Source organism: Schistocerca serialis, chromosome 9 (assembly GCF_023864345.2).
Source record: "Schistocerca serialis cubense isolate TAMUIC-IGC-003099 chromosome 9, iqSchSeri2.2, whole genome shotgun sequence".
NCBI lineage: Eukaryota > Metazoa > Arthropoda > Insecta > Orthoptera > Acrididae > Schistocerca > Schistocerca serialis.
Window position 1 is genome coordinate 41889892 of NC_064646.1, and position 14075 is coordinate 41903966.

Sequence of the window (14075 nt, forward strand, 5' to 3'; positions counted from 1 at the left end):
AATGTGTCTGTGCTGTAGCTGACTGAGCCTAAGTCTCACTATGACAAATTAGTAGTCATTCACCGGGATCTGTTCAGTACTACTCATCTTTGGCTGTGAGACAATGCTGTGCACCCACCTTCAACACCAATATACTCTGGATCTTACGTGGTGATATGAAGAGAATCACACACTTTTAAAATTTTCTGGAATGGGCACAAGGAGACAGTTTCTGTCATGCACTTAAAGCAGGCTCATCTTGTAGAGGAGATGACTGACACAAATGCAACTTGGGGCCACCATATGGCTACAGGACCTTACCTCCCACCCATTACCACATTACCCCAGAAAATGAATTTGACCAGCATGGATGTCGAGGAGACAAATGAGCAGCAGTGGCTGCCACAATCCTCTACACAATGGTGTCCACCGATGATGACTAGGGCAGGATAGCAGCTTGAACACAAGTTATCCAACATTCCCAGGGCTACACACACACACACACACACACACACACACACACCACACACACACACACACAACAAAAAAAAAGGTGAGTGGTAAGGGGGGCGAGGGCAGGGTGTCACAACCTGAAGATCAATAGGGAAATCACAAGCAACAATTGACTCTTACAGTGAGATATATTTTGTCTTTTGTAAGCTCATTATATTCCTTTTGGTGTATCCTCTTATAACCTAGTGACACTGTATTGTGTTAACTTTGAAGATATTAAAAGTGTTTATTGTCAAGCTGTGTGTGCTACCAGTCACAAAATCCTACATTAGCAATGGCCAAGTCAAGTAAAATAGGACAGCAGGATAATATTACTAGTATATGCTGGGTGAAAATCAAGCTACAAAGCAGCAACATACAAAAGTCTACTGTTGCGATCAGGATAACTGTGGGTATGTTTTACTGCAGTTCCATGTTTAGGATAATTTCAAAGATATTAAGTCCAGACAACTTTTGTTCACTAACAGCCACTGACAAGCTGAATCAAAGTAACATAAATTGAAAACTTACAGTGACAGAGAATTAAATGGATTGATCAAACTGTTATATTTTGCAGTAGGTTTAAATTATGGCACACTCCAGAGAAAATGTGACTTTAATAGAAAAATTATGGAAGCATGAGTTGTAAGCTAAGTTAGGATGCATATTACTAACTGCATCTAATAAATATCAGTGTTAAATTTCATTATTGGTTCTCATTTCAAAATTTCCATTTTAATTTTATTACAACTACACATTGACAACAGTTTAAATTTAGTAAGAATCATATTTCTGTTTAGGCAACACTATTAGGATCTCCCCCCCCCCCCCCCCACTGCACACACCTCCCCCATGTGTAGTGTGTGCAGTGACCCACTCCTACCCCCCCCCCCCCCCCACCCCCCTCCTCCTCCTTTCCCCATCCTATGGAGTGAGAGGCTACCACCACAGTGGTTCATTTTTTGTAGAAAGCTTAAACTGTCTGCCAGACAAGGTGCAATTGGCAGCACACTGTTAGTGAAAAGCAAGACTCTGAGTTTGAACCCTTGTCCAACATGCAGCTTTCACTTCTCATGTATATAATCAATGGGACACATATTCTGCTTAGAGTATGAGAATGCATTCAGCAACAAACTAAGAAGTGACTGGTAAGCAGAACTTCCCACTGCACCCTTTCTCATGACGGTACTACTAGTCTTTCAGTATCTACTGAGAGGGCTTCTACTTAGTATGAAGCCAGTGACAGGCTCAAGCTTTGAGACATGACGAGATGGTATACTTGGTTGTGGCAGAGGTCTGGCTTCAAATTTAGATGTGGCATACAGTTTTATCTCACTACACTAAAAATGAACCAAAGAATTTATGAGACATGTGACAGACAAACTTCAAAGAATATGAACAATATATATGTATACATAACAACATTGAAACATTAATACTTTCACAGTAATCAACATTGTCTAATGTTTCTCTGTAATAGAATGTCACAATTTGTATCCCAAAGGCACAAATGTATGGCTACAACAATTATTTTCCATTATTACCTCTGATAAATTTGACCCACTGTGGAGAAAATTCCGGTAGACGAGATCTGAACCGGCCCTCTGCCAGGCTGTTTCTCATGATTCTCTCCTTCATTACAGCAGGATAGTCACCAATTTTGCTGTAGATTGGATGGGCCCAGTATCCAAACTTAAATAAGACAGTAAAATTGTCACATTATGTAAGCCATTACTAAATAATATGTAGATAAAATAATGCATTATGAGTAGCAATTGTAAAGTTTTTACAGGCAACTAAAAACTTAAGTTATGTATCTAAATAGTTGTTAGTTTGTTTGAAAGTACATATCTACAGTCCTGGTATATACTGAAACATAACACCACAGTACATCAACAACACGCTAGAAGTGCCAGAACAGTATGGGAGCCCATCCTCACTTTATCAGTGGGCCGGACCATTTTATTTTGGCACTTCTAGCATTTTGCTTCACTACTGTGGTGTGAAGTTCCAGTATGTACCAGGACTGCAAACATGCACTTGCAAATAAAAATGAACAATGAAATACATAACTTCCCTTTTTCAGTTAACAGACAAACTTTATCGTTACTTCTCAAATTACTGATGTGGTAGGCTACCATGAAATTATTTCAGTCAAAAAACTTTGTAGTATAATTTTGTTAAATTCTGATCTGTAACTGCAATATTGTACAAAAACAAATAATGAAACAAAAATTACAGCTTTTTTTTTATTTGCCCTTTACAGACTAAGATCCTAGGTTCATATCGTGATTTAAGCATGAACTTATAACATCACCGTCAAGTAAGCTTAAAATATAAAATAAAATCAATTTTCATAACAATAATGGAAATTCCTGGACGGAGCAATGTGTAAAAAAGGAAAAGGCAACTACTCACCTATATCACATCAATGCTTGGGGCACAGCAAGCAGAAAGCAGCATTCACACTAGCTTTCAAGCACTAGCTCATTTTTCAGCAACAGTACACACATTCACACACACAACCGCAATATAATTGACACTCGATTTTTGAAAGCAGTTGTCTGAAGTGATGGTGGTGGGGAGGGGATAGGAAAGGATGCAAAAATGGGGTAGCAGAAAAGAGGCAGGTCTTTGAACAGATGACTTCATCATGGCCGCTAAACGAGACAAAAAAAGTACGGAGGGTAAAACAAAAAGAGATGTAGGAAGAGGGCAGCAGCGGAGAACTGAGGGGGAAAAAGGGGGAGGGGTAAAAAGGAGAGAAAGGTGAAGATCAAGAGGAAGAGAGAAGGGAAAGGATGGAAAAGGAGAGGGAAGAGAGAGGGGGGAGGAAGAGAGAGAGAGAGAGAGAGAGAGAGAGAGAGATAGAGGGAGAGATAGAGAGAGAGAGAGAGAGAGTATGTGGGAATGAGGGAGAGGGGAGCAGAAGAGTGGTGGGAGAAAGTAGTGGATTATCTGGTTAGAGAAGGAGTGGTACAGGCAGAAGAGAGAAGGTAAAATGCAAGGTGAGGCAGTAGGACCAGTTTGCCGATACATCAACATCCCCAATGCCCATGGTCTTGTGGTCACGGATCATTACCTTTCCCAATGTGTTCCTGGTACCAAACCACCTCCCCTTTCCTAACCCTCTTAGCCAACCACATCCTGATCCACAATTATTTCACTTTCAAAGACCAAATCTACAAACAAATCTGTTGTACTGCCACAGATATTCACATGGCTCCATCCTATGCCAACTTTTTTATAGGTCATCTGGAGGGAACCCTCATATCCAATTACCACCTAAAACCTCTTGTGTCTTTCAGATTCATTGATGACATTTTCACAATCTGGACTCATGTCAAAGACAACCTTTGCTTTACCCTTCATAACCTCAACCCCTACTTCCAAATCTGCTCCACCTGGTCCTTCATAACTCAATGAACCACATTCCTACACGTCGACCTCCACCTCTCAGATGGCTCCATAAATACATCTGTCCTTATCAAGCACACCAAACACCAAGAGTACCTCCAGTTTGGCAACTGTAAACCATTCTATCAAAAAGTCTCTTTGTTACAGTCTCACCATGTGTGAACACCACATCTGCTGTGGAAAGTAGGAGTTGTCAAAATATTCTGATAGCCGTACCAAAACCTTTACTGAGAGATAATATTTTATCCAGCTAATCCATAAACAAGTCTCCCAGGCCATCAGCTCATCTGACACCAGTAAACCTGTTAAACAGCCATGAACCAGCGCTCCTCTGATCACCCAGTATCACTGTGGCCTTGAAAAGGCCAACCATATTCTCCACCAGATCTTCTACTACCTCCTGTTGTGCCATGAGATGATGGATATACTACCCTAAATGTGACCCAAAGTGGTGTCCTGCTGCCCGCTCAAGCTTCAGAATATCCTGGTCCATTCCTATTCCAAACCTGCACCCCTTGGGTCATTCCCCCCCAGTCGACCCAGATGCGAGATATGCCTTATACACCCACCTACCACCACCTACGGCAGTCCATTCACAGACATGTTCTACCTAATAAAAGACAGAGTCATGTGTGAAAGCAGCCAAGTTATATGTCAGCTATTCTCCAATTACTGTGTTGCATTCTATGTAGCCATGACAAGTAACCAACTTTCTACCTCCATGAATGGCCACCTTCAAACTGCGGCAAACCACAAACTTGACCATCCACTTGCCAGATATGCTGCACACCACAGCACAAGTGACTCAAACAGCTGCTTCACTGTGGGGGTCATTTGGATACTCTCTTCCAGCACAAGTTTCTCTAAAATAAGCAAATAGGAATTGTCTCTCCAACATATCCTGCATTCTTGCAATCCCACTGGCCTAAATCTCCACTAACCTGTTCCCACTGATTCACATAGCTGTTTCCCTTCTCTCTTCTCCCTGCTCCCCTCCCTCCCTCCCTCCCTCCATCCCTCTCTCCTCTGCCCCTTTTCAGTCTCTCACCTTTCTCTTCTCCTCCCTCTCTCCCTCATCACCTTTACCTCTCTCTTCTTCTTCATCCTAATTTCTCTGCCCCTCTCCCTCTTCCTCCATCTTTTCTTGTTGCACCCTCTGCACTTTTATCATCTTGTTGTGCAGTCATCTATTCAAAGACCTGCCTCTTTCCCACTCCCTCTTCTTGTGTTCTTCCCTATCCCCTCCCAACCTCCATCAGCTCAGGCAACTGCTTTCAAAAATCGAGTGTCAATTATTAGTCTTGCCATGACAATGTAATAGTGTGTTTGGGTGTCTGTGTAGTTGCGTGTATGAATGTGTGTATTGTTGCTGAAAAGTGAGCTAGTACTCGAAGGCTAGTGTGAATGCTGCTTTCTGTTAACTGTTGCTGTGCTCCATGCATTGATGTGATGTAGGTGAGTAGTTGCCTTTCCCTTCTTTTATTTATACACTTACATAAGTAATTCAGCATGGTTATACAAATATTAAACCATGAATTAAATCATATGGTAAGAAAAGAATGATTATGGATACAATGTAATCCATTCTGGGCATCAGAAAACTGGTTTGAATGGTTTCACACCCAATTCTATAACTGAGGTCACTATCAAAACTAGTAGTGATGTTAGATTCAGTTTGAGTTTTATGGTGTCTTGACTACTTTCTAAAAATTATACCTTTTTGATGTCAGTCTTTTCTGTACTAGTTATCAGGAAGCCATCAACATGAATTAAGTGACCAATTACTCGAATATATCCTTTTCCTGTCAAATGATGTTACATTCTTTTCTAATTATTTCTCATAAGTCCTTCCTCTTTAGATTTTTTCTCTAAAAGTAAAACTATCTTCACCTCTAAATATTTTGGATTGTGTTGGAGGTGATAAGGTCTTGCCTTCCTCTGACCTTTGACCTGGCTTAACTGTTCCATTACAGGAGGGCCTAAAGTTTTACATCAGCTCCAAAGCACAGTGCAACTTCACATCAGTGTGACAATTTGATCCAGACTGCTTCATACTCAATGTTGTGCTCACGTTTTTGGAAGCCAGTGATGTCGAGCCATTTCGGTACCTACTTAGTAGTCAAATGGCAATGGACATATCATGCAGCAATATCTCTGTTTTCTTAAATAACTTGTAAGAATTCAGAATGCTGATGATGCTAGAATCTCTCAGAAACTTCTTTGCACATTGTACCACAATCTTCTCCAAAAGCATAGATAAGAAGTTTTATTCTTCATAAACCTGTTGATATTTTTGCCCTTCCTGGTCTTGGATCACCATTCTCAGTAGACGGAAAGGTGATTAACATTAAAGGAGGAGTGGCATCCAAGTCTGCCTGTCCACTCTGATGTAGGCTACATGGATTTCCTAAATCAATCAGAGTTGCTAAGTTGGTTGCTTTGAAATGGAAATGGTCAATTTCCTTCCTCATCCAGACCCTGTCTGATCTTGTGCTTTATCCCACACACACTCACACACACACACACTCTCTCTCTCTCTCTCTACATTGCAGAATTTAGCCAATGTAAATTATTCAAAAATTAAGTTATTCAATACTGCACTGGAGTACTTACGCACACCAAGGAATATACAGTAGTTACTTTAATATGAGTAAGATATGGAAACTGCAAATATTTGGAATCTCACATAAATAAAAATGTACTCATCACTTTGCAAACAGTCTGTAAGTTTTCAAAGCAGTATCAAAAGCCGGATTATAATATACATTTTTGAGGATTCAGCAACACATGCTTCTACATAAATTTATTCTGAAAGCCAATAAGTTTTGGTTGTGAGTTTGGTTCACTACCAAAAGTGAAAGTTCCTTGTGTTCCCTGAAACATGTTTAATTTCTGTTAACCATCTTAGCTTAATTCATGCATGAACATTTTCTTTTGCACATGCAGTTTTTTTGTGAGCTTTCTGATGCTAATATCACATCATGTTTCACTCCCTTCCTAGCACTGTTCTTCTTCTTCTTCTTCTTCTTCTTCTTCTTCTTTTTTTCATACTCGCTTTCTCTTTTTCGTCAATAGCTTTTCTCAGCATCTTTTTTTATGTGTAGCACCCTCTTCTTTTTCCTTGTAATTAAAACATTCGTAAGAAATGTTTCTTCCTATTGGAAATTCTTTTTCATGTATTTGTTTATGTTTAGGACACTATTTATGTGCCTTCCATTCTGCCCCTCTGGTTTATATCTCCAAAGAGCTATCATATAAGGGTTCTTCTGACATCTCATTTGTTTGGGCCTTACTCTTTTCTGCCTTCCTGTTGGTATCTGCTGGGCCTACTGTTTGAAATTGCTGTTGGCCCTTTTATTACAGATCACAACTACGCTTAAACATTTCCTCTCTTTTCTCAGAAGGGCACGCACAGACGTTTGACTGAAAATCTAAGACAAATATTTAGTTCCAAATATGTCTACTGGCATTCTACAAGTTCTCACCGCAAGACTTTTTGATACATTGTTATTGATGTAGGGTAAGCTTTTCCCATATAAGTGTCAAATAAGTACAAAATAATCTTCACACCATATGCAACTGAGTGATAAAATAAGTAACATTTGATGTGAAATACTTACATAAAACTGTCTAGCTCTTTCGGCTGCCTGTCTATCTTCTTGAGAATTTGTTCGAGGCTCAAGCCATGCTGAATTCAGTGTAATGCTTACACGACCTTAAATTGAAACAAATTTGTGCTGTTACTAACAATGCTAGAAATCTGGTGGATAGTATAAAGTAGGGAAATCAGATGCTTAGATAAGACTACTTGGAATCTCGTTTCACTTCTCACAATAGAAATCAAATTTATAATTCTTAGAATAGCACAAAACAGATAAATTTGGTATAATCTTCCTGCAGTTATGTAATTATGATTGCAAATACTTATTTCTTTGATCAGCTTCATCATTATCAGTGTTATTTCAAAATAATGTTTGAATTTCCCTGTTAAATTATTTGCTAACAATTTTATTTTGTTTAACTGTTAAAGAAGCACTTTAACTTCTAATGGTGTTGCTATATAAACATTACTCTAGCTTAACTGAGGGGTACAGAGATAAATTAACAATTTCTCCGCCATGCACTTCACAGGAAATCATTGTGAAGATTGTTAACACTGGTTTTATGTGGAATTTTGTACTGCAGTCTACAAGAACAGTGATGTCGGTCATTGTCAGCGATGGAGCACTGGGGGCTGGCTGGTTCAAATGGCTCTGAGCACTATGGGACTCAACTGCTGAGGTCATTAGTCCCCTAGAACTTAGAACTAGTTAAACCTAACTAACCTAAGGACATCACAAACATCCATGCCCGAGGCAGGATTCGAACCTGCGACCATAGCGGTCTTGCGGTTTCAGACTGCAGCGCCTTTAACCCACTGGGGGCTGCCTGTTATGTTGTGCGCAGGAGGCAGTACCTGGATCTACCTGCAATTGGCGTTTGGGAAGTAGCAGGGTGGTCTGCAGTTCCGTGCCGCCTCACCAAACCATGTGGGGAAGTAACAGTACGGGTAGTGCGGTTGCATTTCCTGCGGAAGTTTCATTGCCAGTGGCGGTGGCCGAGGTTCGGTGGCCGCAGCAAGTTTGGTTGCAGGATGGAGCGTGACTGTGGGCAGAGCCGGCGACATCCCAGTTGCTCGTTTACTGCTTCCTGGAGCAAGTGGAATGGTCGGCACAGTACGGCCCCAGCCGCGTCCAGACAGAGGGCAATGAGCCTGAACCTGGGACTTGTCAGGTAGGCAGTGGCTGGCGAAATAGAGCAGTGATGCATCATGTAGCTCGTCAGCAATTGTCATTCTTTGCTTGACAGGTTCAGGAGACCTTTGAGCCAGAACAAAGCGGATGTGAGGAGATAGTTTATGTGACCAGATGGTGAGGAGACCTGTGTCAGGGAGTAGATTGGTGCTGACCAGGGCACGTAGCCGTCTCCAGAGCTGGGAAGGTTTATTGTTGCCTAGTTGCTCGACGTGGAGCACTTGCCATATTGCTGCCTCATTTGAGCATGCAAGCCGACGTAGAACTGTCTTTTTGGCTAGAGTGTACCGGGTAGATAAGTCCGGGGCGTCGACCAGGTCAGCAATCAAGTCCTCCTGGTCATGCAGGTGGGTGATGAGGCACAGAAACCTGGTTGACTCGTCGAGTTTGTAATGGTCGAACACTTTGTCCACAATTTTGAACCAGGTTGTTGCTCTGTCAGATTAAACGGCGGCAGCATCGGTAAGCATTGTAGAATGTATGGAAGAATAGACTGAGTTGAGTTCGTTGGGGCACTGCCTGAATTGAGCTATTGTTGCTGTAGTATTCCAGGAGAGTGTGCCTATAGGGATGTGGCAATGATAGTTATTCGGGTGGCAGTGTGAAGGTGACACATTGTGGTTGAGCGCGATCCGTCACGGCGCGGAAGGCTGACGTGGGTGAGACACCGTAATGTGTCGATTGCGGTTGTCGAATCTCAACAGGTTGTGGGTGTGTTCGGATTGACGCATCACAGAAGACTGACGTGGATGAGGCACCGAGATGTGCCGAGAACGGTAGCGGAAGCTCGACTGGAGACGGTGTGGGGGTGACAGGTGAGAAAAAGTTCAAAGTTTGAGAACGAGTGTGTTAGTCCACAGAAAGCTCGATGTATGATCAGAGCCAGGGCCACCTGTGTTGCAGGGAGGCTGCGGAGGTGCAGGCTGTCCAGAAGCACAGTGTGCGAAATGATGTCAAATGTGGGATGGAATGTGTGAATGTTCTTTGTTCATAGTCACTCCACTCAAAATGGTGTGCGGATAAGGTGAATGTTGTGGCACAAAACACTGATGTGTAGCAGTGGGACAGGGGTGGAGCTCAGGCACAGATAACAAGTTATTGCTCCTGTTGCAGGCCGAGGTATCAAAGTAGGAAGGCATGTACTGATGCTGAACCGGGGCAGGTGCGGGCGTGGTCGGATGCTGAGGAGGTAGACCTGTGAATGAAGCAGTTCCGGCCATGTGGCAGGTATCCGTGTGGTACTGCATGGATTGAGGCTTGGAAAATCGTTGCCCTGGCGGTAGTAGGTTGTCCAACGAAGCATTTGCAGAAATCGGCATTGGTCCCACACTGCACGGAGATCCGTAAGAGGTAACTGCACAGTCGATGGAGGGCACATGTGGCGGGAACAAAGGCGTTTGATAGCAGGAGTCATGTGCGCTCTTATCCTCACTTATTGTTGCAGGCTCGTAAACATCTGGCGAAATTGGCGGAATCATCGAGTGAGAGGCATCATATTGCAGTCCTGGCAGGTGTACATCGCCTGCAACATGATGCATGTCGATCACAAAAACTGGCGTTAGGCCCTGGGGTGAAGTCATTGTTTGAATGCTGTGTCGATGTAATACACGTGAAAATAACTGACACGGAGGTCGCGGACACAGTAAAACAGCGAAAACGGAAGACGTTACAACTCGGGGTCACCAGTGAGGAGAATTACCAGGTTGGTTGCACCAATAATCACACCCTTTTAGCAATAGTTCATTTATTAACCTTAACACATACAAGGATCACAAAGAACTGAACTGAACATGGCGGAACAGCCAAAGATAATGCTTAGAGTCCAAAGATGAATGCATGTCGATGTTGGTATCGATTTCATCGGCGCCACAGGGTTATTGATTTCTTCCTTTCCCATGTTTATCTCACTTCTAATGGTGTTCCAGGCAGCTTTACATTTTTAAGAATTTAAAGTATACTCTTCATTTGTTTTCACTTTTGCTGCTTTAATTTCAGATTTTTATATTTTTCTTAAGTTTATATACCTATTCTTTTTTTTGGCTGCCTTCAATTTTGTCCTTCAGCATGAGTAGAAGGATTCTGATTTTATTGAGGTGCAGGGTGTACCACTTTTTTGTGTGTTGTGGTTTATGCATATTGCTACAGTTACATCTCTTAGTAATAAGAGGCCACTTACTGTCTAATGTATTTTTTTATATTGGATATGAATACAGAAAAGCTTTCATTTATATCTTTGACAATGGTTAGTATTCTAGCCCATTCTATTCTACTCAGTTCATTTCTCATTACTTCAATATTCTCTTCCTTGAGAGCTTTATATGTAGTTAGCATCCTGGTATCATCAAGTGTCAGATTTCCAATTTAAAGCCATATTTCATGATAGTCAGATAGTCCTAATTTGATAGTATCCCACTCTACTTGATTCCTGCACACATTGCTAATTATATTGCCAAGGCATGCCTCCATTCTGGTCAGTTTTTCATTTAAGTAGTATTAATTTATTGATATTAAGATATTTAGTATGTGTACCATAGTTTTTCTCTTTACTCTTACATCTATAGTAATGTCTCCTGTGATAAATGTTTTATATTGTTTGTATCTGGCAGTCATTAAGATTAATTCAGAGAGTTTTTCTGTGAATGTCTCCTTATCAAAAGCTGGTAGTTGGTAAACTGTTGCAATAATGAGTTTCTGAGTGTGTATAACCAAGGCAGATGCTTCAAAAAGTCCTTCAACATACAGGCTTGTGAGGTCTGTTATTGAATATTTTAGATTCAAATTTTTGTTGATATAAATGGACACTCTACCATGGGCATTGTTTCGTGTATAGTATGCTTGTTGCCAGTGACTTGCAATGTGGTACAAATAAGTTTACTTCTGCACTTTTAATCCAATGTTCATTTACACAGAGAATGCCAAATTTAATTTCCTCCAACCAGTACTGTAGTTCACTGGCTTTGTTTCTTAAGGACTGTTCATTTACATGTAACAAAAGTAATTCATTGTTGTTGCAAGGTGGTACATTGCTTACATTGGACTTAGTTTGATTATTTACTTTAAGTGCGTTTTTTGTACTGTGTTCTGAGGCTCTTTGTTTTGACGAAGTTTGACACATTTCAGGCTTGGTGAGCCTTATATGTTTCCCTGATCTGGTTCTGAGTTTTGAGACATATTTTCTGGATTACTGATACAAGATAATTTGTTATTTAGCATACTAGGTATTTTTTGGGCTAGCAGTGTCTTTCCTAATCCTCTTAGGCCTTGACCATGTCTTGTATGACAAGTTCTTAAGCAGTTTCAATTTTCAGAGGGTTGATGGTTACCACTGATACATTTCTTAATGTTAAAAACCATTAAACTTTTAAACTGTTTGCAGATTGTTTCAAAATACTTGTTAGCTTTGGTTATTTCTCTGTTTACACATGATGATTCAGTTAAATCATAATGATGACGTGTTTTAAATAATATATTTGCATATGTCAACTTGCCCAGTGTTGTCTTCAGAGCTGTTGTTGCTGCAGCTGTTTCATTATGGTATATATCATTGGAACCACCTATAAGAACTGCAAAGTCACTTCTTGACAAATTACTGCAATCTTCAGTGTTGGTGAGGATCTGGTTGAATCTTGCTCCAGGATTCACTATGCCTTCAATTTTAATGTTTTTTTTGAGTTGTCAGGGTCTTTGTTTTTGTAGCCATCCCTCTTCCAAAACCATCAGAGTATATTCTGATGTGTTCTTAGCTCTGTGTTCCATCTTGTTCTTTATCTGTTGCAGTTGATACATTGTTTGTTTTACTCAATTTCAAAAAACAGGCACCATCAAATCTGGGTTGCTGCAATTTTTTTTCTGTGGTTTTTATTAGATGTGTGGTTATCACGTAGGGATCAGTTGGAGTTGGAGATAACACACACCAAGTATCAATCACCGATATATAAAAACATGCCAGTACAAGTAACACACTGAAAGTGCAGAGTAGAACAAAGCAGTCCAAAGAATCAAAGTCACAAAGATAGGGCACTCTGTGCCAGAGATGCCACAGAGCCTGCCCCAGTAGTGTGGAGCATGGTAGAGGGAAGCTTCATTACACGAATTCGTAATCTTGGTGCCAGCATGGCAGTTGTAGGTGATGGCTGGCGCAGGAAGCAGGGGCATCAGTGTCAGTGGTGCAGGAGTCCCACGGTTCCAATGGCTGCACAGGCGGATATGCATCAGCCAAAGGCACTTCAGCTGCGTCGGGAGATAGATCAGTGAGTGACCACACCAGTTTCAGTTGATTAACAGACACTATCTGTGGCCATCCATGTAAGTGGATGACGGATGTGTTCATACTGTGATATAGCATGCAGTGAGGGCCCGAATAAGGCAGCTGCAGGGCTGCTCGCACAATGTCGTCCCACAGCATCACAAAGTCGCACGAAGCGAGGTCCTTGTGGATGAGCACAGGCAGGGAGGTGTGGTGGCAGGGAAGGGGGTTGCAGAGGTGTGCAATGTGAGTACGAACGTGCTCAACCAGGGTGGGGACATCCTTCATTGTGGCTGATGGTGAATCCTTGATGAATTCAGTGGGAAGAAGGAGGGGTTTACTATATAGAATCTCAGCGAGTGAGGCATTCAAATCTTCTTTATGGGCCGAGTGGACACACAGCAGGACCCATGGGAGGGCCTCAGACTATTGGCCAGCACAGCACATTAGCCTGGCCTTGGATGTCTGGTGCCACTGCTCAACCAGGCCGTTTGCTTGTGGGTGGTAAGCTGTGGTATGAAATCTGGCTACGCTGCAGAGTTTACAGAGTTGTGCAAGGAGGGTGGACTCAAACCGGCATCCATAGTTGGTCGTCACAGACGGTACTGCTGAAGCGAGCAACCCATGACAAGACAAAAAAATGGGCGATGGTCATGGCCGTGATGTCAATAAGTGGGACTGCCTTGACCCAGAGGGTCACATGTTTGATGATTAACAAGATGTATCTGTAACCCTTGGAAGGGGGTAGGGGACTAACGATGTCTATATGGACATTCTGAAAATGCCCCTTTGGAATGTAAATCTTGCCCAATGGAGAATGAGCGGGCCTGCCAACCTTGCTGCACAGCTCCAAGTGTGGCAGTCTTGCTTCATGCCAGGCCAGATGAAGCGCTCCGTAACCAGCCGCATAGTGGCTGGCGTCCCAGGGTGGGTTGAGCCGTGCAAGGCACTGAAGACCCTATTACAAAGGGTGGTAGGGACCAGGGGGCGGAGTGAGCCTGTAGAGGTGTCACAAATGATATGGATCATCGACCCAGGTAGTATATGGGGCTCGACAGAGAACGGTGATTCACTGTCTGATATTATTCGCTGTATATCATCAACGTTGGCTTGCAGTCGGGCGAGCTGCTCCAGATTCAGCGGTGCAT

General features: G+C 42.1%; 1 protein-coding gene across 2 annotated transcripts in view; it reads right to left on the reverse strand.

Moving 5' to 3' along the window:
* LOC126419131 (myrosinase 1-like) overlaps positions 1-14075 on the reverse strand; it is a 553078-nt gene that overhangs the window by 52658 nt on the left and 486345 nt on the right. For both annotated transcript variants that reach the window (XM_050086237.1, XM_050086238.1), the window contains exons 7-8: positions 7509-7603; positions 2016-2163 (exon numbers count right to left, since the gene is read on the reverse strand). In XM_050086237.1, coding sequence (XP_049942194.1) covers positions 2016-2163; positions 7509-7603 — 243 coding nt within the window. The remainder of the gene's footprint in view (positions 1-2015; positions 2164-7508; positions 7604-14075) is intronic.